This window comes from Dipodomys ordii, unplaced genomic scaffold (genome assembly GCF_000151885.1).
Source record: "Dipodomys ordii isolate 6190 unplaced genomic scaffold, Dord_2.0 Scaffold7, whole genome shotgun sequence".
NCBI lineage: Eukaryota > Metazoa > Chordata > Mammalia > Rodentia > Heteromyidae > Dipodomys > Dipodomys ordii.
In genome coordinates, this window is record NW_012267223.1 from 19,667,173 (window position 1) to 19,694,330 (window position 27,158).

The 27,158-nt window shown below is 38.4% G+C and overlaps 1 protein-coding gene across 1 annotated transcript in view; it reads right to left on the reverse strand.

Annotated features, from left to right (window-relative positions):
• Positions 1 to 27,158, reverse strand: part of Npepps (aminopeptidase puromycin sensitive) — a 63,369-nt gene that overhangs the window by 32,653 nt on the left and 3,558 nt on the right. Inside the window, exons 3-12 of the mRNA XM_013036870.1 lie at positions 17,047 to 17,168; positions 12,576 to 12,683; positions 10,325 to 10,525; positions 9,698 to 9,794; positions 9,545 to 9,578; positions 8,035 to 8,149; positions 4,037 to 4,201; positions 3,133 to 3,237; positions 2,398 to 2,458; positions 146 to 255 (exon numbers count right to left, since the gene is read on the reverse strand). Coding sequence (XP_012892324.1) covers positions 146 to 255; positions 2,398 to 2,458; positions 3,133 to 3,237; positions 4,037 to 4,201; positions 8,035 to 8,149; positions 9,545 to 9,578; positions 9,698 to 9,794; positions 10,325 to 10,525; positions 12,576 to 12,683; positions 17,047 to 17,168 — 1,118 coding nt within the window. The remainder of the gene's footprint in view (positions 1 to 145; positions 256 to 2,397; positions 2,459 to 3,132; positions 3,238 to 4,036; positions 4,202 to 8,034; positions 8,150 to 9,544; positions 9,579 to 9,697; positions 9,795 to 10,324; positions 10,526 to 12,575; positions 12,684 to 17,046; positions 17,169 to 27,158) is intronic.

The window sequence follows — 27,158 nt, forward strand, 5'->3', positions numbered from 1 at the left end:
CCACTTGAACCACAGTACTACTTCCGGTTTTTTCTACTTCTGTGGTACTGAGGAATCCAACTCAGGGCTTCATACATGTGAGGCAAGCATTCTACCACTAAGGCACAATCTCAGCCCTATAAAGGATTTTTTTTTTTAAGAGTACCTGTTCAGCTTCCACATAAATGAGAGGGAATCCCATTTGTTTGGTCCAGGTATTCATCACAGCTGCTATAGGTTTGCCACTAGCACTTTCCAAACTTTCCCAAAGATCCTCTAGAAAGTAAATGTAAACAATATTAATCTAAAATGTTTATATGTTTATTTTCCTAAATAATCAGAAATTTTATATAACTTTTAACACTATTTGACTATTCTTTTGTTCTTTTAGGTTCAGGAAACAATAATTCTAACATCTACCCCTGAATACCATCCTTTGGCCCTCTGCTGGAAAAGTAGAATCAAGTCTCAATAATGCCTTTTTAATTGTATCCTCTAGTATTATAGACGTAGGACAGTACTGTATCATCCCTCTGTGAATATAAATACCTTGTACCTGCTTTATGATACGTAACAGTGACTGTGCTTTATCAGAGCTGTTTTTAATGATGTTACTCAAGAATGTTTTCTTTCCAGATGATGATTGAGAAGTTAATAAAAAAAAATGGTGCCAGGTACCACAACAGTAACAGAACTTTGCATTTTTCTGGGGTTTTGTTTTTTTTCTACTTTTGTCAGTTTATTAAATTGATGTCTTAATTTTCAAAATAAGCACTAGCTACTACTTGAGTGAGATTCAATATTATTGTGATTGTGTTCACAAGTTAGGGACATTTTCCTTATTTCTCTGTTATGAATAAGACAAACCTTGTCAGTATCTTTTAGCACTTCATAGCTTAAAATTCTAACAGCTTCAGATTTAGGTTTACAGTTTGCTATTGATAAGGCCAGGTCTGGTCTTGACAGTAAAGCCACCATTGGGGTTTTGTTTTTTATCTTTTTTTTTTTCTTTTTATTAATGGTGTGCTGGATATCTAATTTTGTTCAGATGACTGCAGAACCTGGAAAAGCTGTTGCTGCTATTGATGCATAACATACTGCTATTATCGGTCTTTTTATATAAATATACATATATACACATACATATATATAATTTGAATTTTTGGAAACTTTAGCTGTGCTGTCAACTTTGGAAAAAGTATCCCAGTTTACCGTGTTGAGTTGGCATTGTACAGAAATTGATAGCCATATTGGTCTAGAAATGTTAAACTTAATTTTTTTCCATTTGTACAGGGGTAAATACACTGTATTAAATATGTAAGGTCTTATCTATATGGGTTTGATTACAGAAACTAATAAAGTATTCTCTAAATAATGAAAAGAAACGTTAATCTAAAATGTTTATATGTTTATTTTCCTAAACCATCAGAAATTTTATATAACTTTTAACACTATTTGACTATTCTTTTGTTCTTTTAGGTTCAGGAAACAATAATTCTAACATCTACCCCTGAATGCTGCAGCTAAATAAATTTCATTATAAAAACTGGTCTTTTATTTTAACATGTACTTAATTATTCTAATGTATAAAATATTATAATTGACAAAAGATGGAGGAATTCAAAGAAAAAATATAGACACAGTAACATGTTCATGTATACTACTTCCTTAACAGTCACAAACTTAAATGCCATTACATCCATTCAATTAACCAAAGTTAAAACACAGTCAATGATAAAACTGAAATAAAACTTATGAGTTGTTTTTCAAGACAAGGGAAGGGAACATTCCAGGTAAAGAGAATAAATGATCTACGCACAAACAGGGAAGCATAAGATAGAAAACTTGAAGCAATACTTGTTGAGGCAACAACTCAGCAGTGTCTTCATTAAGCTATAGAATAGGGAGCACAGTAGTAGGAGTAACAGATGAGGTGAAAAAAACTGGCAGAACTGTTTCAGACAGTACAGCTTACATAGAGGGATGAATCCGGTGATCAAGTAGAGTGATAAAACTAGCTACATCCTCTCTAGAGAGATACTCATTCTAGCTTTAGTTTAGCAAATGAAGTTGAAAGGACTGGGAAAGGGGATGAAGTAGTGAGTTAATTAACAAGTAATTGCAGAACTGTAGTGGAGAGATCACAAAGTGGATTAGAAGGGCTATGTGAACAGACAGATGACTCTGGAACTTCGGCAAGAAGTTAAAGACCATGAGCAATAACTAAAATATAGTTTAATAACAAGTATCTTCCATAAATAACAGGACCAAACAAAACTGTCAAAGAGTAGCCTTTGCTATTCAAAGTGTAGCATAACTCAGTAACACTAGATTTACCCAGGTATGTTAGAAATGTACTAACATATACAGAGTAACAATATTTTATCTCCATTTCAATCTCAACCTATTAAAGATTACCTGTGGCAGCATTCTTTTGTTGAAACTTGGTTAAATACATATTCATTCCTTTTTTAAAGTCCTGAGAAAATAAAGTTAAATGCAAGAGTCAGATCTCAGGATTTATATTGTATGTGCATATTTGTAGTCAAAAGCAAGGCTGGCACTGTCAAACTTGTAATCCTAGTTACTGAGAAGGCAGAGCTATGAAAATCTCAGGTTTTAACTGGCCCAGATAGAAAAGTCTGTAAGATTCATCTCCAATTAACTAGTAAAAAGCTGGGCTGGAAGTGTAGCTCAGATGGCAAGAATGCCTGTCAGTTGTGAGCAAAAAAACCAAGCAAGGCATTGATGACTCACATCTCTAATCCTAACTTACCCAGGGCAGGTGAGATCTTAGAAATATAGTTCAAAGCCGGGCGCTGGTGGCTCACGCCTGTAATCCTAGCTACTCAGGAGGCTGAGATCTGAGGATCGCAGTTCAAAGCCAGCCCGGGCAGGAGAGTCTGTGAGACTCCTATCTCCAATAAACCACCAGAAAACCAGAAGTGGCGCTGTGGCTCAAGTGGTAGAGCGCTCGCCTTGAGCTGAAGAGCTGAGGGACAGCACCCAGGCCCAGAGTTCAAGCCCCACATCCGACAACCGCCCCCCATACACACAGATAAAGCAAAACATATATAGAAATTTAGCTTTAAAAAATGAGACATTTTGTCCATGTAAACCTGTGAAAAGAAGATTAAAAAAATGTTCTTTTACCTTATCCCCAATGTAGTCATGCAGCATTCGAATAACAGATGCACCTTTGCTATATGATATAGCATCAAATATTTCATCAACTTCAGATGGATGGCCCACACTGACCTGGTAGACAGTATGATTCAGGGTTATGACAGGAAGCAGACAGCCTGTAATACTAAATTACATAAAAGCTTTCTAGGAAAACCCTTCTAATTCCTAAGATATTTTTCTGCCCTTAATGCACTCATAAAGTACATAACAATCATCAAAAGTGTAGCTAATTAATCTTAATAAAGTGAAAGATGATGAGGATTATGTTCTCTATTCTAGTCCTGACACTGCTCTGCTCAGAGGCAAGTCATTATATTTATTCATAGGAGTATAGGGAGAGGTGAGTAGAGAAGAAATGTAGAGATCAAAACATTTAGTTACCTACACTAATTATAATTACTTTATGATTAAAACATTAAATAATTATTTTACAATTAAAGAAGATACTAGCTAAATATGTTAAAGTAAGATGTTGCTCTCCTTCGGATGCAAGATTTCTATATATAAACTAATTGTAGTAAGAATAGACTAAATCAAGAGAAAACAAACAGAAACAGACTAGAATAATAAAATATGTCCATATTTTCCTTGAAACAATGAAATCATAGTGTTACTCAGCAGATATGGTTTCTCTCACACTATTCAATAAAACCTTATGTAGTATCTTCCTCTACAAAGATAAAATTTTTATAAGGCCTATCAATTAGAATTTACTCTTGTCAGATTTTTAAAGACTGGAAATATAAACTAAAAAACAAGCTATACCACCCAGCAATTATCTTTTCATTTCAGAATCCTAAGCATCTCTAAAACAAATTATTTTATTGGGAAGGAAAGTAGTTATAGCCCATGGTTGGAAAGTGTAGCTCACTTCAATAGGATGACTGTTATCTAAGGCATCAAGCTCCTGGGCTCGGGTGTAATCAGCAGAAACAAACTGAGTCCAGATATCATACTCGGGAAAGCAGTGGTCCACACATAGATACTCAATCCAGGATGCAAAGCCTTCATTTAACCAGAGATGAGTCCACCATTCCTTTAAAAAAAAAAGTATAAAAATAAGTGAGGAAAACAAAATGACTGTCCTTCCACTAATTTGAAAAAAAAGTTGCTTAAGGAAAAAAAAAAGTTTGTTCTACTATACTCCCAAATTTATAATTTAATGAGCAAAAATTCTGAAGCCACTTAGTGAAAAACTCATTTTGTCAACAGATGGCAAGAAAGGTCAGTCAGCTGGTGATCTTAAAATTATGCTTGGAGAACATTTTCAAAACTCCAGAAACTTCTTATTAGCACAGGTAGAAAGAGGGTGGAGTACATATATGGAAAAAGGAAAGAGCAGATAAAAGTAGGCAAGAGCAGAGAAGTGAAAAATATCATTATATAAGATTTAGCTTAGTAATCAACTGTTATGGCTCACACCTATAATTCCACCCAGAAAGTGGAAGTAGTAAAATTATCAGGTCAAGTCCAGCCTGAGTTGTGAGAAGTTGCTATGAGACTTTGTCTCAAAAACAGAGTTAGGGCTGGGAAGGTGACTCAGTGGTACTGTGCTTGCCTCACATGCATAAGGCCCTGGGTTTGATTCCTCAGCACCACATAAGCAGAAAAAAGCCGGAAATGGCACTGTGGCTCAAGTGGTAGGGAGCTAGCCTTGAGCTGAAGAGCTGAGGGCCAGCGCCCAAGCCCAGAGTTCAGGCCTCTCGACCGATCAAAAAAAACAAACAAAAATGACCAAAAAAAAACAAACCAAAAAGCTAGGCTTAGTGGCTTATGACTGTAACCCTAGCTATTCAAGCTAGGAGGCTAAGATCTGAAAATCAAGGTTTGAAGCCAGCCTGAACAGGTAAGTTCATGAGACCCTTACCCCCAATTAATCATCCAGAAGCTGGCAGTGGAACAGTGGCTCAAGTGGTGTAGATGGGGAGCCTTAAGCAAAAAACTCAGAGACAAAGTCCAGGCCCTATGCAAAAATTCTGAAGCCATTTAGTAAAAAAATCATTTTTGTGTCAACATATGTCTAGAAAGGTCAGTTGGGGATCTTAAAGAGTTATGATTAGGGAACATTTCTTTTGGGGGGGGGGGTCTGGTCATAAGGCCTGAACTCTGGGCCTGGGCGCTGTTGATTAGGGAACATTATTAAAACACTAAAGTAACTTCTTCCAAATTTTTGTGTCGAGATTGACACAAAAACAAAACAAAGCTCAAGACAGACTATATTCCTAGCTATCTGGAGGCAGATGAGGGATAGAGGTTCAAAGCCAACCTGAGAAAAATGTTCACAAGACTTCATCTCATCCAGGAGCTGGGTATACTGACATATACTACCTATCATCACATTTGTCTGGGGAAGCACAAATTGGCTGGGCCTGGACATAAAGTAATCACAACAACAACAATGCAAAAAGGACTGCTAGAGTGGCTCAAGTGATATAGTTTCTATCTAGCAAGTATGAGGTCCTCAGTTAAATACCAAAAAGACAAAAATCAAAAATAAAATAAAAAGCTAGTGGGAAAAAATAAAGGGGAAGCTAGGGGCAAAGCTCAAGTGATAAAGCACTTGCCTATAAAGTGCTGCATATACTTCAATCACCAGTATTAAAAACAAAACTATTAGCTGGGCATCAGTGGCTCATGCCTGTAATCCTAGCTACTCAGGAGGCTGAGATCTGAGGATCATGGTTCAAAGCCAGTCCAGGCAGGAAAGTCCGTGAGACTCATCTCCAATTAACCACCAGAAAACTGGAAGTGGCGCTGTGGCTAGAGTGCTAACCTTGAGCTGAAGAGCTGAGGGATAGCACCAAGGCCCACCCAGAGTTCAAGCCCTATGACCACCAAAAAAAAAGAAAGAAATATCATGGTAGGAAGTAGTGCAATGATGAATGTTAATATCTGAGTATGAAATTCTCACCTGCTAATAAAACTACATGGCAAGTGGGATGAACAAAGACTGAATGCCAAAATACTTTTTGAGGTATATCAACTTTTTAGAAAAATGATTTCAATCTAATTTCACTACAGTTGATTAAAGCACTTAGTAATGTATTAATCCAAGACAGAGGCCAAGGGATTTTGGTTGAAAAACAAAGTGCATTTTGAAATTCTAAAAGAATCAGATTGGGAAAAGGGGATGCTTGAACTCAGGGTCTCAAGCTTTCACCTAGCTTTTATGTTCAACACTGGCACACTATCACTTGAGCCATACCTCTACTTTTTTTTTTTTTTGTGCCTGTCCTAGGGTTTGAACTCAAGTGCCTGGTACTGTTCCTGAACTTTTTTTTTTCTTTTTTTTTTTGGGGGGGGGTCCAGTCGTGGGGCCTGAACTCTGGGCCTGGGAGCTGTCCCTCAGCTCTTCAGCTCAAGGCTAGCTCCCTACCACTTGAGCCACAGCGCCACTTCTGGCTTTTTTTCTTTTTGCTTATGTGGTGCTGAGGAATCGAACCCAGGGCATCATACATGCAAGGCAAGCGCTCTACCACTGAGCCACCTCCCCAGCCCCTTCCTGAACTTTTACTCAATGTAGTGCTCAACCACTTGAGCCACAGCTCCCTTTCCAGCTTTTTCAAGGTTAGAGATAAGTGTCTCACAGACTTTCCTGCTTGAGCTGGCTCTGAATCATGATCCACAGATCTCCATCTCCTGAGTAGCTAGGATGATAAGCATGATCCACACTGGTACTCAGCAAAAGGGTTGTTTTGTTTTGTTTTTTTCCCTTCTGGTACTGGTTCTGTGGTTTGAACTTAGGGCCTCAGTGTTTTCCCTGGGCTTTTTGCTAAAGATTAGTACTCTGCTACTTGAGACACACCTCTACTTCTGGCTTTTTGGTGGTTAACGGGAAATAAGAATGTTCTTACAGAGTTTCCTCCTGAATAGCTAGGATTACAGGCATGAGCCACCAACACCCGGCCAAAAGAGTTTATTTTTGGGTATTTTTTTTTTAAGCAACTCCTTAGATGTCTCAGTTGCTAAATATCTTACTTTCTTGCTTAATTTTTTTTTTTTTGGCTGGTCATGGGGCTTGAACTCTGGGCCTGGGGGCTGTCCCTCAGCTCTTTCTGCTCAAGGCTAGCATTCTACCTACCACCTGAGCCACAGCACTACTTCCGGCCTTTTCTGTTTACGTGGTGCTGAGGAATCAAACCCAGGGATTCATGTATGTGAGGCAAGCACTCTACCCCTGAGCCACCTTCCCAGCTCCTTTCTTGCTTATTTCTAAGACATAAGGAAGTTAACTAATATCCAAGCAAGTATACAACTCTTGGAAGTCTTTTAAGTGCTGTCAAAGAATCTGGTAAACCCAGGGCTTTGCATATGCTAGGCAAGTACTCTACCACTAAGCTACCTCCCTAACCCTGATAAAATACTTTTCTCTTTTTTCCCAAAGATTTCTTTATTAAGTAACTACATATATTTTATACTACAGTGGAGTAGTTATACTTAGCTAAAGTCATCAATGCATTTTAACCTTCACAATGATAATCATCTTCATTCTAATCTACAAAGTTTATGAACTTTATGAACATTAACAATAAAACTATTTCTTCCATGGGGAAAAACAAAGGAGGAGGTAACAATGCTCAATCGGAAATGTACTCATTACCTTACTCATGTAACTATAACCCCTCTGTACAGTATTTTTACAATAAAAAATCAAACTATTCTTTCAGATCGGGTGATATGTACATTTCTTTCCTTCTGCTTAGTCCTAATAAATACTTTTCAAAGGCAGATCTTGAAAATAAAATTTTTCTATCACTCAACTATTTTTAGTGTAATATTATAGCCAAATATTATAAAAGCTGATGTGGTCAAGATGATGTACAGCAGGATAAAGATAAATATATTAGAGCACTTAAAAATATTAAATACCATAGTAACAAGATTTCCAAACCATTGATGGGCAAGTTCATGTCCCACAACCAGAGCAACCCACTGGCGTGATGAAGAACAGGAGTTTTTTGGATCAATAAGCAATGCAGTCTCCCTGTATTTCAAAAAAACAACAACAACAACGAAACAATGTAAATATTGCATTAAAAGTGGGCATACATAGTGAGAAGGATTCTGACAGTAAAGATATGGCCACATTAGGCTTTAAAGATATTAATAAAACAATTCCGGAATATATAGAGTAGAAAAAGTCTGAGGACCACCATAATAATAGAATTCATTCAACAAAAGATCAAATTAAGCCAGGGTGCCAGTGGCTCACACCTGCTCAGGAGGCTGAGATCTGAGGATCACAGTTCAAAGCCAGCCCAGGCAGGAAAGTCTATGAGACTTTTATCTCCAATAAACCACTAGAAAACCCGAAGTGGCACTGTAGCTCAAACGGTAGAGCGCTCACCAAGAGCGCAGGGACAGCACCCAAGCCCAGAGTTCAAGCACCACCACCGACAAAAAAAAAAAAAAAAGATCAAACTAGTCTCCAGTGGCTCATGTCTGTAATCCTAGCTACTCAGGAGGCTGAGCCTGGGCAGGAGTCGGGAGACTCTTATCTCTAATTAACCACCAGAAAACAGGAAGTGGAGTTGTGATTCAAAATGGTAGAATGCTAGCCTTGAGCAGAAAAGCTCAGGGACAGTGCACAGGCTAAGTTCAAGTCCCATAACTGACCAAAAGAGAGAAAGAGGAGAAAGAGAAAGAGAAAAAGAGAAAGAGAGGGAAAGGCAAAGGGAAAGGGAGGGAGGGAGGGGGAGAGAGAGAGATCAAAGGCATGATTCAAATTTATTTTTTAATCTGAAATTTTGTAATTATTTCTGATTAGAGATGATTATGCTAGACAAAGTCTTTTCATTAAATGAGGGAAATATAGCAGAGGAAAATGCATTCCAACATCCTCAAAAGAACACTGAACAGGCTGTCTAAAACTTAGCTCATCTAAAAAGGCAAGTGAAAAAGCAAAAAATTGTTTAAGGACTCTGCTTCAAAAATTATACAAACCACATGTTTGTGTTATGGTAACAGACATGTGAAAAATTAGCTAGAAGATACAAAATAAGGGGAGGTTCTTCAAATTGGATAAATAACTGTGAAACTACTGGGAGGAAGAAAAGGCACCAAAATGAGAAACTCAGCCAAGAACACAACTAAAAACACTACTAATGCCAGATGCTCACTTTCATTTCTTTTTGTTTGTTTGTTTTTTGGTGGCAGTTCTGGGGCTTGAATCATCAACTTTCAAAATCTTACACCCTTGGATAGTAGCACCAGAAAGGGAAGTCCATCTGCATTCTTGAAATGTTAATGGAACTGAGGGAGAGGCAGAAAGTTTTATACCAGATCATAAAGCAGAAGCTACTCAACTGTGATTAGGAGTGAAGACCTTATGAAGTCAGGGATTGGAAAGATAAGGCAGGATGATGTGTCATTAACATACCTATAAGTAACAAGGCCCCAGTTCTCCATGGCACCTTCATAAAATAAATATAAACATTTATTGATATACATATGTGCATACTTTTTCCTCAAAAAAATCACAAAATTCAAATAAAGTTATTACAATTCAGCAATAAAACGAAATTTACTTTACCAGCTGCAAAGTCAGCAATAGCAATGAGATCAATTTTAGGTAGAGGATAAGGAACATTGAAGTATTCTTTATAAAAAGGCAAGGTTTTAGCAGCAACCTATAAAAGCACACAAAAAAGAACCATCTGATGAGTATTTTTTTAATGAGTCATATACAAATCCACAAAGGAAACCTGCTGCAAGACAAAGTATCTCAAACTATGAGAAATCAATTCTAGAAAGCCCTTCTCCTTCACAGACTAACTTAGCCCAAGCTTTATATATACCAGCCAAACTGACTCGTAAGTATAACTTATATTCTTACACTCATTTCCTAGGAAAATAAGTTCCACTTTTATATTCTTTCTTCTTTTTCTGTGGGTTTGAACCCACAGCCCCATGCATGCTAAACATGCACTCTACCACTAAACTATATTACAGCACTGACTTTTATAGTCTCTGAATAGTTATAAAATGTTAATGTAACATCAATGTTGATATATCCAAAATTCTATTAAAAATAAAATGAAAGAAGCATAAAAACTTTCAGACTAAATTACAAGTAACTGTACTAATAATTGATCAGAAATGTAAATTCCCCAACCTGGAGTTATGGACTGTTGGAACAATCCTCTTCAAGTACATTTACCTCTAACGCAAATTTTCCTTGTTCTGCTTTGCCAACAGGGGTGTAAACACGGACACACACACCATCTTTTGACCTTGTTTCTACAAAGTCATATTCACCCACAACAAATGCCACCAGATATGTAGACATAACAGGTGTGCGGGCAAACTTCACTTCCACTAAATTTTCATCATCAGGGTATGGTTTCCGGTCAATTACATTCTTAAGGGGGAAAAAAAGGAAAATTTAAACATTTTCATTAATATCCTAGAGCAAACACTAGCCAAAAACTATAGGCTTTCATTCAGTGTTTTTATCCTGTTAATATCTTTCCTCTAAAAAGTGATCTGAGCTAGGTACAGGTGCCTGTACTACTCAGGAAGTAACTATTCAGGAAGCTGACATCTAAAGACCTCGGTTCTAAGGCAGCCCCCAAAGACTTACCTTATCTCTAATTAACCACCCAAAAATTGGAAGTGGGTTGTGGCTCCCAGTGGTAAAACACTAACCTTGAGCAAAAAGCTTAGGGACAGTACCCAGACCCTGAGTTCAAGTCTATAATCCACAAAAAATAAAACATAACAAGTGATCTGATAATGCACTTATACTAAAAAGTGGGTAGCTAAAAAGTATTAAAATTCTCAAGTACTTGAGACAAGAAGAATCAATTTTTCTTGAATATATATTATACGCCAAGCACTGGGATGTTTTCCAGTAAGACTTCAATACTTTTCAAATGAAATAAGAACAGGAGAAAACAATTAGTAACAAATGACATTGTATGTCAAGCACTGGCTGCTCATGCGTATAATCCCAGGTACTCAAGAGGATTTTAGGGTTCCAGTTTAGAACCAGACAAGCAGACAAATCCAAGAAATGCTTATGTCTAATTAACTGGGCTGGTGGGGGGGGAGACCACACACAGAAGTACAGGTATAGCTCAAGTGGTAGGCAGGAGCAAAAAAGCTGAACAAGACTACAAGGCCTTCAGCTCACACCTCAGAATACACACACACACACACACACACTTAATTAATTAAAAAAATAGATTGTGGGCTGGGTGCCAGTAGCTCACGCCTGTAATCCTAGATACTCAGGAGGCTGGGATCTGAGGATCATGGTTCAAAGGCAGACTGGACAAGCAAAGTCCATGAGGCTCTTATCTCTAACCATGATAAAACCAGAAATGATGCTGTGGTGGAGCGCTTGCCTTGAGCTGAATTGCTCAGGGACAGTGCCCAGGCCGAGAGTTCAAGCCCCACAACTACCCCTTCACTCCCTCCCCACCCCCCAAAAAAAGAAAAGAAAAGAAAAAAGATTGTGGAATCTCTCATCTCAAAAGGTATGGATTTCTAGAGTATTCTCTGAACCAAGGTGCTGGCTCTATACAAATTGGTGAAGTTTTCATTTACCTTTGAAATTCCTAACTTCCCTTTGGTCTACTCCTTCTTTTCAATTCAAGCTCTTATTCCCTCAAATTTTATTGCTTCTTTCAAGAAAGAGTTAAATAAAAAAAGACTTGATATATTCATTTACACTATCGAATATTTGATTTTTGTTTTTTTTTTTTTTTGTCGGTCGTGGGGCTTGAACTCTGGGCCTGGGCGCTGTCCCTCAGCTCTTCAGCTCAAGGCAAGCGCTCTACCACTTGAGCCACAGCGCCACTTCCTCGAATATTTGAGAAGAGAATGATATTCTACCTATGGAATTCTCTACACCATAAACAGGCAAAAGGCCAGTTAATTTCAGAGGTAATACACTTTTCCAATATCCCCAGAATCAGAATATAGGCTACAGGTTATTTCACATCTTAAGTAAGGCAAGCCTAAGCAATGCATTTTAAGTAATAAATGGCTTACTTTATATAAATGGTTAAAAGTATAAAAAGCATAGTCATTAAAGAAGATGATAACCCAGAAGCTAAAACATACTTTATTACAAAACTACAATTTCTGGTACTTAAATATAAAAGTTCTTTTCTTTCAACTAATTTATCTAACATTTATATTGCTAAATTTAAAAAACTAAATTTTTCTTAAAGCAAATGATTATATTAATGTATTAAACAAGGATTCGTTATCCAACAGGGGAAATCCCTCCAAATATAAAAGGCAATTGAGTAAAAGAGAGCTCACTGGAAATAAATAGTAGTTGTGTTTGCAGTATATACTAAAGTTACTATGCTGAGTAATAATAACATGTTACACCATCTAATCACAGCAAACCAAATATACCACAATAAAAATTTTGAGACTTTTAAGCACATACATACCATGTTTGATAAAGCTACTCTGTCTTTGGGAACAACCAATGAGATATCAAAAGTTGCTTTGATGGCAGGTTCATCCCAGCAAGGAAAAGCTCTCCGGGCATCAGTGGCCTTGAGAAAGAATATGAAATACAAATACCATTAAGTTAACCTTACAGTCTATTTCATGAAACAACTACCATTACTTTATAATTCAGTAATTTGTCAGTTGATATTCAACCAAATATTTCTTTTCTATTCAGTGTCAGGCAATAGGCTACAAACTAACTACAAAGAAAGGTGGCTCAGTGGTAGAGTGCTTGCCTAGCATGCATGAAGCCTTGGGTTCACAAGTCCTCAGCACACATAAACAGAAAAAAGCCAGAAGTGTTACTGTGACTCAAATGGTAGAGTGCTAGCCTTGAGCTGAAGAGCTGAGGGACAGTGCCTAGGCCCAGAGTTCAAGATCCGCAACAGATCAAAAAAAAAAAAAGGAATGTTAAGCAAGTTCTGTGGAAGGATAAATTATTAGTAAGAGGGGAAAGAGTAAATGGAAAGGATAGTTCAATTCCTCAGTACCATACAAACAGAAAAGGCCGGATGTGACACTGTGGTTTCAGTGGTAGAGGGCTAGCCTTGAGCAAAAGAAGCTCATGGATACTGCCCAGGCCCTGAATTCAAGCCCCAGGACTGGCAAACTAAATAAGTAAATATTTTTTAATCAATATACCTCACCAATAAAACACAAAACAAAACACTGTTTGGAGATATAGTATAGCCATCATTCTTTTTTTTTTTTTTGGTCAGTTGTGGGGCTTGAACTCTGGGCCTGGGTGCTGTCTCTCAGCTCTTCAGCCCAAGGCTAGTGCTCTACCACTTGAGCCACAGTACCACTTCCAGTTTGCTGGTGGCTTACTGGAGATTAGAGTCTCCCAAACTTTCTTGCCTGGGCTGGCTTTGAACCATTATCCTCAAATCTCAGCCTCCTGGCCGGGCTTCCAGCCAACATTCTAAGATAAAGTATCCAAAATAGTTTGAGACAGGCACTACAGTAATTTCAAATATAGAATTAAACTAGAGAATTGTGGTAAATACTATTTAAAAATAAAAGGATGGGGCTGGGAAGGTGGCTCAGTACTAGAGCACTTGCCTTACCTGCATGAGGCCCTGGGTTTGATTCCTCAGCACCACATAAGCAAAAAGAAAAAAGCCGGAAGTAGCGCTGTGGCTCAAGTGGTAGAGCATTAGCCTTGAGCTGAAGAGCTGAGGGACAGCGCCCAGGCCCAGAGTTCAGGCCCCACGACCGGACCAAAAAATTAAAAATAAAAAATAAAATAAAATAAAAATAAATAAAAGGGGGGCTGGGAAGGTGGTTCAGTGGTAGAGTGCTTGCCTTGCATTCATGAGGCCCTTGGTTCGATTCCTCAGCACCACATAAGCGCCGGAAATGGCACTGTGGTTCAAGTGGTAGAGCACTAGCCTTGAACTGAAGAGCTGAGGGACAGCACTCAGGCCCAGAGTTCAGGCCCCACAACCGGACACAAAAATAAATAAATTATATATATATATGAAGGTAAGCCAGGCCCAGTGGGCGCCAGTGGCTCATACCTGTAATCCTAGCTACTCAGGAGGCTGAGATCTGAGGATCATGGTTCAAAGCCAGCCCAGGCAATAAAGTCCTTAGGAGTCTTATCTCCAATATAACACCAGAAAGCCAGAAGTGGCACTGCGACTCAAGTGGTAGAGTGCCCGCCTTGAGCTGAAGAGTTCAGGGACAGCGCCCAGGCCTAGAGTTCAAGCCCCATGACCGACCAAAAAAAAAAAAAAAATAATAATGATTTTTTTAAAAAACAAAAGGTAACACAGAATTAATGGAAGAGGAGATATACTACATAACAGAAATTAGCACTAAACTAGACCTACATTTTCATAGTATGCAAAATAATTAATCTAGGAACATGGACAGAAATTTAACAATGGCTATCACTAATTGTTATGTTAATTATATTAAAATTCATAAAATGAATTCAGTAAGCTTATCACATTAAAGTATCATTGACAGATAAAAAGTATATACAAGACTTATAAGTATTTAGTAAATAAAAATTAAGTGAGTATAGTAATATAAAGTAAAATGCCAAAGAAAGAAAGAAATGCTTTGAAACAGCTAATAATTCACTAGGAAAAGATATAGCTATCAAATATTTCAAGGATGATTGTGATTTTAAAAGGTATACAATCCAGACACTAGATGCTCATGCCTATAATTCTAGCTACTCAGATAGCTGAGATCTGAGGATCATAGTACAAAGCCAGCAAGGGCAGGAACATCTGTGAGACTCTTATTCCAATAAACTACCAAAAAGCCGTAAGTTGAGATCTGAAGATATCGGTTCAAAGCCAGTCTGGGCAAGAAAGTCCATGATAACCACCAGAAAACTGGAAGTAGCCCTGTGGCCCAAGTGGTGGAATGCTAGCCTTGAGCTGAAGAACTCAGGCATAGTGCCCAGGCCCAGAGTTCAAGCCTCACAACTGACCAAAAAACAAACAAACAAACAAACAAAGCCAACGGACTAGGAATGTGGCTCAGTGGTGGAGTGCTTGCCTAGCATTCATTAAAGCCGTAGATTCCATTCCTCAGTTAACACACAAACAGAAAAGGCTGGAAGTTGTGCTGTGGCTCAAATGATAGAGTACTAGCCTGAGCAAAGGAGCCCCAGGCCTGGCACATAAAATAAAATAAAATAAAATAAAAATAAGGTCAAGTAGCTAGGCAGCAGTGGCTCATGCCTATCTAGCTACTCAGGAGGGTAAGATCTAAGGATGGAAGTTCCAAGCAGACCAGACAGGAAAGTCTGTGAGACTTTTATCTCCATTAAACTACCAAAAAGCCAGAGGTGGAGCTGTGGCTCAAGTGGTAGAGTGCTAGCCTTGAGCAAAAGAAGCTTAGGGACAATGCCCAATCCCTGAGTTCAAGCCCCAAAATCAGTTCCAAAAAATAAAGCCAAATGTAGTAGCCATATGTCTAATCACAGCTATTTAGGAGGTAGAGATAGGAGGTCTCTGATCTGGAGGCAGCACAGGCAAAAGTACAAAACCCTATCTGAAACTACAAGCAAAAGGACTGGTGGCATATCTCAAGCGATAGAGCTCTTGCCTTGACAAGTGCCCAAGAATAAAGAAAAGAGAATGAGAAGAAAATTACACAATATAAAACAATTCAGATATTGAAATTTTGTTACAGTGTGTGTGTGTGTGTGTGTGTGTGTGTACACCTATATATAATAGTTGCCACATAATCCACATCTTTCTATAGAGATAATTGGATGAATATAAAATAAAAACATTTTAAAACCCTAAGTATAATTATGGCTAAAGGAATTTGGCCTTAAGAATCACCTTAAATAATAGCATCAAACTGAGTCAGGCCAGGTGACAGTGGCTCACACCTCGCTACTCAGGAGGCAGAAATCTGAGCATCACAGTTCAAAGCCAGCCCGGACAGGAAAGTTCATGAGATGCTTATCTCTAATTAACCACCAGAAAACCAGAAAACTGGCACTGTGGCTTAGTGATAGAGCTCTAGCCTTGAGCTAAAGAGCTGAGGACAGTGCCCAGGCCCAGAGTTCAAGCCCCACAATTGACAAGGGGAAGAAAAAAAAAAAAAAAACTGAGTCAGATGCTTAATTATACTATGTTAAGCCAAGTGCCAATGGTTCATGGCTATAATCCTAGCTGAGATCTGAGGATCAAAGTTCAAAACCAACCCATGCAGGAAAGTTTATGAATTTGTTTTTTTTTTTTTTTTTGGGGGGGGTGGTCATGGGGCTTGAACTCTGGGCTTGGGCGCTATCCCTCAGCTCTTCAGCTCAAGGCAAGCACTCTACAGCTTAAGCCACAGCGCCACTTCCAGTTTTCTAGTGGTTTATTGGAGATAAGAGTCTCATGGACTTTCCTGCCCGGGCTAGCTTTGAACCTCGATCCTTAGATCTCAGCCTCTTGAGTAGCTAGGATTACAGGTATGAGCCACTGGCGCCCAGCAGTTTGTGAGATTTTTATCGCCACAGAAACTGCTAAAAAAGATGGAAGTGAAGATGTCTGTGGTTCAAGGGGTAGAGTGCTAGCCATGAGCAAAAGTCTCAGGGACAGAGCCCCAGGTCCTAAATTCAAGACCCAGGACTAGTACATGGTATAGTATTTTAGAAGTTATAGTATTTTAGAACCAGACACCAGTGGCTCACACTTGTAATCCTAGCTACACAAGAGACTGATATCTGGGGATCACAGTTCAAAACTAGAAGACAAGAAAATACATGAAATTCCTATCTCTAAGTAACCAATAAAAATCTAGAAGTAGAACTATAGCTAAATGGTAGAGTGCTAGCTAGCTTTGAGCACAAAAGCTCAGAGATAGTGCCCAGTCCCTGAGTTCAAGCCTCAGTTGCAGCCAAAAATCAAAAAGAATTATAGTATGTTAGAGAAAGATAATACATACCTCAAACTGTGTTACAGCAGCATAGCGCACCTCTCCAGAAGGGGTGGTATATTTACTTCTATAGAAACCTTTCATTTTGTCATTCAGCTCTCCAACAAAATCTATCTTTAAGGTTCCTGTACCTGTGATTGAAGATAAACAAAATCACTTTTATGGAAATGTTAAGAAGAGTTATCAAAAGTATGACCTCAAGATACTATATTTAGATGGCTATTTACTAAGTACAAATCAGTCTTTCCTTTCTCAAATACTCCTGGCACTGGAGAGAATATTCTGTCGGTTGATACAAATGACAAACTAATCCTAAAATGCCTCTTTCAGGCTATGTTTAGAGTGCCTGCTTAGAAAATAGTTTCAATAGTCTAATCTCCAATTCCCAATCCATGAAAATAGGAACAGGAAAGGAAACATTTATTATTAAATGCCTGACACATGCTACTGTGTAAGGGCCTTTTAAAATATTTATGTATATTCATAAAGATGAATGTGGATATTGTCCCCACTTTTTCAGATGAGGAAACTGAGGCTCATATTTTTAGTAAGCAGCAAAAATAGGAAAAAATGTCTTAACACCAAATTTATGCTTTCTGACAACATATGAATTGGTCTTTTTTTGACAGTTTCATGAATAGGAAAAGAAATGTAACCAACTGTTCTGTGATGAAAGACAAACACTGCATCTCTTTAATCCAAACAGAACACTAACTGCCTACTTTTGTAGGAACTACCAGGAAGACCAATTATTTGGTCAGCAAAATGACATAAAACAAATTTAGTCATTTAACTGATTGAATATTGACCTTAAAGAAATATTTAATTGATAAATTATTAAATACAAATAAAAGTACAACCTAAATGTGTATCCTATTGTTGTGCCATGTACTTTCTTAAAAAAAGAAAAATAACTATCTAGTAGCCATCTATTAAATTCAGATGAATGGCAAAACAATTCCATTCTACATTTTAAAAATCAAATCTCACATACACAAACAAAAATGTTGACTTCAGTGCCTATTTATAACAAGATCCTAGGGCATGAGAGTCTACTAAAATCAAGGATATGGTATGAGTAATTACAAATTAGAACAAACTTTTATATCCTATTTTTCTAAACTTCTGTCATTTGAAGTTCTACACAGCACTGACATTTGACATTGACCAAAATGTTTCTGACATTTTCAATCTTGACATACTCTTCTAGGTGATCTTAAAGTCAAACATTCATCTTCTAAAACTAAATTTGCGTTTTGGAAAGGTTCAAAGTCACTGGGTATACAAGTCAACAGAATATATGAAGGACAAACTATATATTGTTTCTACACAAAGACTTTCTGTAAAGCAATTAAACTGATTTAATTTGTCTCAAACTGGTTCTGAAAATAATCTAAGCAAAAATTTCAGACCTTTGTAGCAAAACCATCACTTAAAAAACTGGAATGTTCTTAAAGCAATCATGTTGTAAATCAGTAACAACTGAAATTCAATTAAATAGACATCTGTAGTGGCCATTAAAAAAAAAATCAGACAAATGTGAATATCTGAAGGAACAGGGAATACCTGTTTGCATGTGTAGTGCTAGAAATAAACCCAGTGCCTCACTAATGCTAAGCAGGCACTTAACTATTGAACTACACACCCAGATTCAGTCAACATTTTAAACAGAATGACATATTACTGGGATATTAAATATAAGTCCGTGAGAGAATCAAAAAGAACTCTTAAAAATTGACACTAAAGAATTAAATTACACAATTTTAAGAAAAAAAATTAAAGTTATACTCTACTTTCTTTAGGAATTCACTGATATCTTTTTTAAAGCAGATGTCTTCATGTTGTAAAATTCACAAGAAAAATCTAATTGATTTAAATTTTCACTACCTTTAATGGGAATTGATGAAATTTTACACTAATTCCACAGATTAAATTGGCCTGTTTTCACTAAATCAAATGCTAAAATATTTTAAAATATAACTTATATTCATGGTGAGTATACTTTCAATTTTTTCCTATTTGGAACAAAAGTGGATTTAAAACTCATAACTAAATAAGAAAGGCTGCTTACACTTTTACTCGGTTTTAAATCTCCAAGGCCATCAAACCATAACAAGATATTGATAGTGACCACTTCCAAAAAGTGGCATACTAAACAAAATACAAAGTATTGGAAAGGATTATTACCTGAAATTCAAACAAAACACAAGTTAAAGTTTTTAAAAATCATTAATAAATTCAATTAGTGTCACATTATACAGTACTAATTACAAGTATTTACTAGTGAAAATAGAATTTTAGGGCAAGCAAGGAGAAAAAACTTTTTGACAATTTTAACTTGTTGAATACCATAATGATCACCAGTTCTAATTTTATACCTAGTCACACATAAAATTTACATTATTTCTTCAAATTAGGTACCTTATTTCAGTATCTAGTGTACTTAGCTATTTGTGTGATAATGCTTTTATAATAAAATAAGCTGATTTATAAATTAAACAACTAAAACTAGGACATCCATTGTAAAAACTAAGAGTAGATCTTTATACTTTATACTTTAACAAGAAGAAACATAATAAGCCTACTGAATGCTATAAAATTAAGGACAATTTATGTAAAAAGGGAGTGAAAGTCTTGCTGTTGGGACAAGATTTCTTCTTATCCTAGTTCTCAATCTTTAAAATGGCTAAAAACTACTAGTGAATCTTTATATAAATGACACCCCATATACTACTCAGGAGGCTGAGATCTGAGGATCGATCTTGACTAAGCCAGTCTCTTATCTCCAATAAACTACTCAAAGAAGGCTGGAAGAGGCCCTGTGGCACAAGTGGGTAGAGTATTAGCCCTGAGCCAAAAAAGCTCAGGGAATGCACCCAGGTCTTGATTTCAAGCACCTGGACTAGCATCAAAAAAGACTATAGACCCTTAACCGTTGATTCTGCAGTTGTTGTTAGACCTTAAAATAATTATAGATTCATCCCATCACTCTAGAACAGTGTCAAAGATGGTGTTTTAGTCAGCTATAACATAAAGGTGATTGTATTTTTTTTTTCTTTTGATAGGTCATGGGGCTTAAACTCTGGGCCTGGGCACTGTCCCTCAGCTCTTCAGCTCAAGGCCAGTACTCTACCATTTGAGCCACAGTGCCACTTCCAGTTTTCTGGTGGTTTATTGGAGATAAGAGTCTCACAAGTCTTTCCTGCCTGGGCTGGCTTTGAACTGTGATGCTCAGATTTCAGCCTCCTTGGTAGCTAGGATTACAAGTGTGAGCCACCGGTGCCAAGCAAAAGTGTTTTTGTATGGGTTTTGTTGTTGTTGTTGTTGTTTTGCCAGTCCTGGGGCTTGAACTCAGGGCCTGGACACTGTTCCTGAGCTTCTTTAGCTTAATGCTAACATTCTAACATTTGAGCCACAGAGCCACTTCCAGCCTTTTCTGTTTATTTGGTACTTACGAATTTAACCCAGGGCCTCATACATGCAAGGGAAGCACTCTACCACTGAGCCACATTCCCAGCCCGTAAAGGTTATTAGTAATTAAAATGTGTTCATATTTATTCTATTAGCAGACCATTTCTGCAAACTGTTAAAAATGTGAACTTTGTTTTAATTTTTTTTCTTTTTAATTCACAAATAATAACTATATATTTAAGGGGTAAGAACTTGAACTCAGGGCCTGGATGCTGTTCCTGAAGGGCTTTTTTTGTTCAAGGCTAGGACTCTACCAATTGAACCATAGTTCCACTTGGGCTTTTTGTTTTTTGGGTCCAGTCATGGGGCCTGAACTCTGGGCCTGGGCGCTGTCCCTCAGCTCTTTAACTCAAGGCTAGCGCTCAACCACTTGAGCCACAGCACCACTTCCGGCTTTTGTCTTTTTGCTTATGTGGTGCTGAGGAATCAAACCCAGGGCCTCGAGCATGCAAGGCAAGCGCTCTACCACTGAGCCACCTTCCCAGCCCCCCACCTTGGGCTTTTTGATGGTTAATTGGAGAAAGAATCTCATGGACTTTCCTGCTGGCTTTGAATGATCTTCAGGTCTCAACATCCTGAGTAGCTTGGATTACAGTTGTGATCCACTGGCACCTGGCAGGAATTCATTCTTCTTTTTCTTTTTTTGGTGTCAGTCCTAGGACTTAGACTCAGGACCTGGACACTGTCCATGGGCTTTATCTGCTCTAGACTATCACTCTGCCATTTGAGCCCCAGCTCCACTTCCAGCTTTTGGAGTGGTTAGAGATAGGAGTCTTGCTGACTTTCCTGCCCAGGCTGGCATTGAACTGTGATCCTCAGAACTCCTGAGATCCTCAGATCCTCCAGAGTAGCTAAATTATAGGCGTGAGCTGCCAGCACCCAGCAAAAACAACAATTTTAAAAAGGAGAAGAGAAAGCCTGAAAATATAAAAAGAAATTAGTGTTGAAGCACTTGCCTGACAGGCAAAAATATACAAATAAAAATAAAAAGCATAAAACTAGAAGTGCTGAGTGTTTGTATTTTCTATATTATTTGCCAAACATAAATGAAGCACTTTTGTCAGTTTAGAAAGCCTGTTAAAAGTAGGCTTTAATTGTCAAATATGTGCTTTTGTGTGTATGTGTGTTGTTGGTACTAAGGTTTAAAATCAGAGCCTCAAGTTTGCTAAGTAGAGGCTCTTCCATTTAAGTTATACCTCTAGTCTTTTGCCTTAGCCATTTTTCAGATATGATATCAGGTTTTTTTAACCAGAGTCAGCATTGTATCTCAATCCTATGGCATAGCTGGGATGATAGTTGGTATCACCACATCCAATCAGTGGTATAAATGGACTCCCTGAAAAAAATATAGTTGGGGGGGGTGGGGAGCCTGGACTAGCCTTAAACCACAATTAATTATTTCCACCTCCCTCATAGTTACAATTATAGGCTTATACCTGGTCTCTAACAAGTAACATTTTGATTTCTTTACATAAATAAATCATCTTTAACTTTGATAAAAATAAATGAGATGGCTGTATTTCTTAATTCTAAACAACATTTATGAAAGTAAAACATGCCCTTTGTTTTCTTGGTTGTTGGGCCTGAGTGCTGTCCCTAAATTCTTTTGCTCAAGACTAAAGCTCTACCGCTTGGAGCCGCAGTTCTACTTCTGGCTTTTTTTTTTTTGCCAGTCCTGGGACTTGAACTCTAGGCCTGAGCACTGTCCCTGAACTTCTTTTGCTTAAGGTTAGCACTCTACCACTTGAGCCACCGCTCCAGTTCTAGCCTTTTTTGTGTATGTAATACTGAGAAATTGAACCAGGGCTTCATGCATGCAAGGCAAACAATCTACCACTAACTATACATCCCCAGCCCCTACTTCTAGTTTTCTGGTGGTTAACTAGAAATAAGAGTCTCACAGACTTTCCTATCCAGGGTGGCTTTGAACCTCAATCCTCAGATCTCAAACTTGTGAGTAGCTAGAATTATAGGCATAAGCTTACAGTGCCCACCTCTTGGGCTTTTTTTTTTTTTTTTGTCAGTCATGGGGCTTGAACTATGGGCCTGGGCACTGTCCCCTCAACTCTTCAGATCAAGGCTAGCACTCTACCACTTGAGCCTCAATACCACTTTTAAGTGGTTTATTGGAGGTAAGAGTCTCACAGCCCTTTCTGCCCAGGCTGGCTTTGAACCCAATCCTCAGATCTCAGCCTCCTGAGTAGCTAGGATTACAGGCATGAGTCAATGGCACCCAGCTATCTTGGACTATTTGTGTGTGTGTGTGTGTGTGTGCTTATGTGGTGCTGAGGAATCAAATTCAGGGCCTCATGCATGCAAGGCAAGCACTCTACCACTGAGCCACCTTCCCAGCCCCTCTTGGACTATTTTTAAAACTCAACGTTTTAATATTACAATCCTTCCTACTCCATTTTTTGCAAGTTTTTTTTTTTAATGTGCAATGAGGTTCAAACTCAGGACTATAAGCTTGCTAATCAAGTACTCTACCATTTATGTCACATTCTCAACACTTTTGCATTTAATATTTTTCCATGAGGTCTTTCTTTTTCAAAAATAGGCTGGTCTGGACTGCAATCCTACTTATGCTTCCTGAGTAGTTGAGACCAAAAACAAAACAAAACAAAACAAAACCATGGGCTGGGAAGATGGCTCAGTGGTAGAGCGCTTGCCTTGCATGCATGAGGCCCTGGGTTCAATTCCTCAGCACCACATAAGCAAAAAGAAAAAACTGGAAGTGGTGCTATGGCTCAAGTGGCAGAGCACTAGGCTTGAGCTGAAGAGCTGAGGGACAGTGCCCAGGCCCAGAGTTCGGGCCCCATGACCGGACCCCAAAAAAAACAAACAAACACAAGTGCCACCATCCCCAACTTTTTATTGGCTGATAGGGTCTTTTTTCTGTGTGGGTGCTGTGTGCGTGTTTGATGCTCCTGGGGCATGAACACAGGACCTGAGCACTACCTCTGAACTTTTGTGCTCAAAGCTAACACTCTGCCACTTGAACCACAACTCCACTACCAGCTTTTTGTGCTAAGTGGAGATAATTCTTTTTTTTTTTTGGTCCAATCATGGGGCCTGAACTCTGGGCCTGGGCGCTGTCCCTCAGCTCTTCAGCTCAAGGCTAATGATGCTCTACCACTTGAGCCACAGCGCCACTTCCGGCTTTTTTCTTTTTGCTTATGTGGTGCTGAGGAAACAAACCCAGGGCCTCATGCATGCAAGGCAAGCATTTTACCACTGAGCCACCTTCCCAGCCCCTCTTGAGGACTTTTATGCCCAGGTTGGCTTCAATCCACAATCCTCAAGATCTCAGCCTCATGAATAGCTAGGCTTACAAGAGTAAGTTAATGGCACCCAGCTTGCAAATAATCTCATCTGCATGGTTTCTACTTGATTATATACTATTTCCTCATCTTTCTATCTGAAGACTTTTTTCTTTCATTTACAGAGTTAAATTTTCTATCACCTTGAAAAGCTGACAATATCTTTATTTTACTCTCACACAAATTCAGCTTGGCTAAGCACAGAATTCTAGGATGGAACTCACATTCACTTAGGATTCTGAGTTAGCAGTAACTCAAGCGTCTTGTTTTCACTGCCAGCTTGTTTTTTTTTTTTTTGGTCCATCATGATGGGTCTTGAACTCTGGGACTGGCACTGTCCCTGCACTCTTCAACTCAAGGCTAGTGCTCTATCACTTGAACCACAGTGCCACTTCTGGTTTTCTGGTGGTTAATAAGAGATAAGAGTCTCATGGACTTTCCTGCCCGGGTTGCCTTTGAACCTTGATCCTCAGATCTCAGCCTCCCGAGTAGCTAGGATTACGGGTGTGAGCCACTGGCACCCAGCTTATGATAGCTTTTTCTTCTGTCTCATTCCAAATATGAACTCTCAAAAGAGTCTCACTTTATTCAAAGTTCGAAAATTTGCTTCTACCGGTCTAAATTGCCCAACTTCTAACACTAATCTTTTTTAAGTGCCAGTACAGGGGTTTGAACTGAAAGTCTTAGTACTGTCACTTAGTTTTTTGTTTTTAGCTTCAGGCTGGTGCTCTAGCATTTGAATCACAGCTTTACTTCTAGTTTTAGGTGGTTCATTAGAGATGAGTCTCATGGACTTTCCTAACCAGGCAGGCTTCTAACTATAATCCTGAGATATTTCAGCCACCTGAGTAACTAGGATTACAGGTTTGAGCTATGGGCAACTGGCAACATTTTAGTCCTCGATGGTCGCATCAAAATATAGTCTTCCTTTGTTAACTGTTGGTAATGGGGCTTGAACTCAGTACTTGGAGTTTCTACCAATTAGAGCCATACCTCCAACCCATGCCTTCCCCTGCCCCCAATAAGAGTCTCTCCAATTTGTCTGCCTGGACTGACTTCAAACCCCTATTCTCAAACCTGAGCCTCCTGAGTAGCTAGGATTTGTAAGCATAGCCCACTGGAATCCAGTTTTCTTTCAAGAGCCTCACACTTATGCTAGGCAGGTACTCTATCACTTGAGTAGCAACCTCACTTTTTCTTTTTTAAGTTGATAAGAAAGTTGGGTTTCTCTTTGTATTGGTCCTGGGATTTAAACTAGGGCCTAACTACTATCCCTGAGCAGATGAGCACTCTAGAACTTGAGCCATAGCTCCACTTGCAGCTTTTTAATGGTTAATTGGAGATAACAGTCTCTGGGCCATTCCTGCCTGGACTGTTTTTGAATTGCGATTTCAGATTTCAGCCTCCTGAGTAGGTAGAATTACAGATGTGAGCCACCAGTACCTGGCAATAGGAAAGTTTTATTAGAATAAAAATACAACAGGTAAAGATGGCATTTCAATCTATCCCTGCCATCTTGGTAGTCTTCCTCTCTTTTTAGTTACTTTTTAAATAGGGTTGTTTTTTGCTCAGGGCTAGCCTCACACTGTGATCCTCCTAATGCCTTTCACATAGCTGGGATTATAGCTGTGTACAACCATACCCCACTTGTTTGTTTGAGATTCAGTCTTGCTAATTTCTGAGACTGGCCTAAAACTACAATCCTCTCCACCTCTGCATCCTTATATTTTAGTCAGTCATGGGGCTTGAACTAGGGTCTGGGTGCTGTCCCTGAGCTCTTTCCTCAAAGCTAGCACTCTACTGCTTTGAGCCACAGCTCTACTTCTTGTTTTCTGGTAGTTAATTGGAGATAAGAGTCCCATGGACTTTTCCTACCTGGGCTGGCTTTGAACCACAATCCTCAGAATTCAGCCTCCTGAGTAGCTAAGATTACAGGGATCAACCACCAACACCCAGCAAGGAAGAAAATTTCTTAATTTATGTCTTAAATCTTCTATTTTTCTATTTCCTATTTCTTTGTTTTTCCTAGTATTTGTAGAAGATTCTTAATTTCATTTTCTAAAATATCTTTGTTCTTATATTTATCATATTATAATTTCCAAAACTTCTTACTCTAATTCTTCCTGTGTGGGACTGGGAATGTAGCTTAGTGGTAGAGTGCTTGCCTAGCATGCATGAAGCCCTGGGTTTGATTATTCAATACCACATAAACAGAAAAAGCTGGAAATTCTTCTTATGTGATAGTCCTCTGTCTGTCCTTATTTAATGAATGTCAATACTGGGTGTTTCTTAACTTTCTCAGGATATTAACTGGAGTTTTTGTTTGTTTCTTCCAACTTCATAAATTTTTTATACTTAATGCTTTGGTTTTAACTCTACCTTTCATATTAAAAGTTCTTTCCAGGCCACGCCTGTAATCCTAGCTACTCAGGAGGCTGAGATCTAAGGATCATGGTTCGAAGCCAGCCCCAGCCTGGGCAGGAAAGTCCACGAGATTCTTATCTTATCTCCAATTAACCACCAGAAAACCAAAAGTGGTGTTGTGACTCTAGTGGTAGAGCGCTAGGCTTGAGCTGAAGAACTGACAGAGTCTAAGCCCAGAGTCCAAACCCCATGACTAACAAAATCAATCAATAAATAAATAAAAGTTCTTTCCTCAAATGTCTGGCAACTGCTGTCCCAGTGACTTTCAGTTATATTACTTGCTTTGGTCAACAAGGGTATTAAATGTGCACCATTCATGAAGAAGCTTTAAATGTGAGTTTATGGTTCAGCTCTCTCCCCATCCCTGAGATTCGCCATCTGCCATGTTTAAGAATAGCATGCTGCAGGCAGTGCCTGCTCATTCCAAGTCCTAAAATGAAAAGACCTATGAGGTGAGGAGGACCCAGTAAAACTGGCAATATGGTTTCAGGTATTCAAGCAGTCCTGGTAACCACATGTCAGCAAGAAATATTGTGGTAAAACACAGATCTGTGATTTTATTGTAGGCTAACTTATAAACATCTACTTTGTATATACATAAAGTATTTCTGGAAGGATTTACTAGGCAATGGAAGTAAAAGGGGTCAGAGGGAAGCGCTCTCAGTTTTCACATTACTGTATATATTCTTCAGTGTCTTTTAAGATATACTCAATGTAAAACATTTATTATAATAATCGCACATAAAAATACTTTCAAAAGTACTAAAAAAAAGATACAACTTAATTTTTTTCTGAAAATACTTTAATATAGAGCAGTAGATTCTCAATATAAAAAATTTAAAACCAGGGCTGGGAAGGTGGCTCAGTGGTAGAGCGCTTGCCTTGCATGCATGAGGCCCTGGGTTC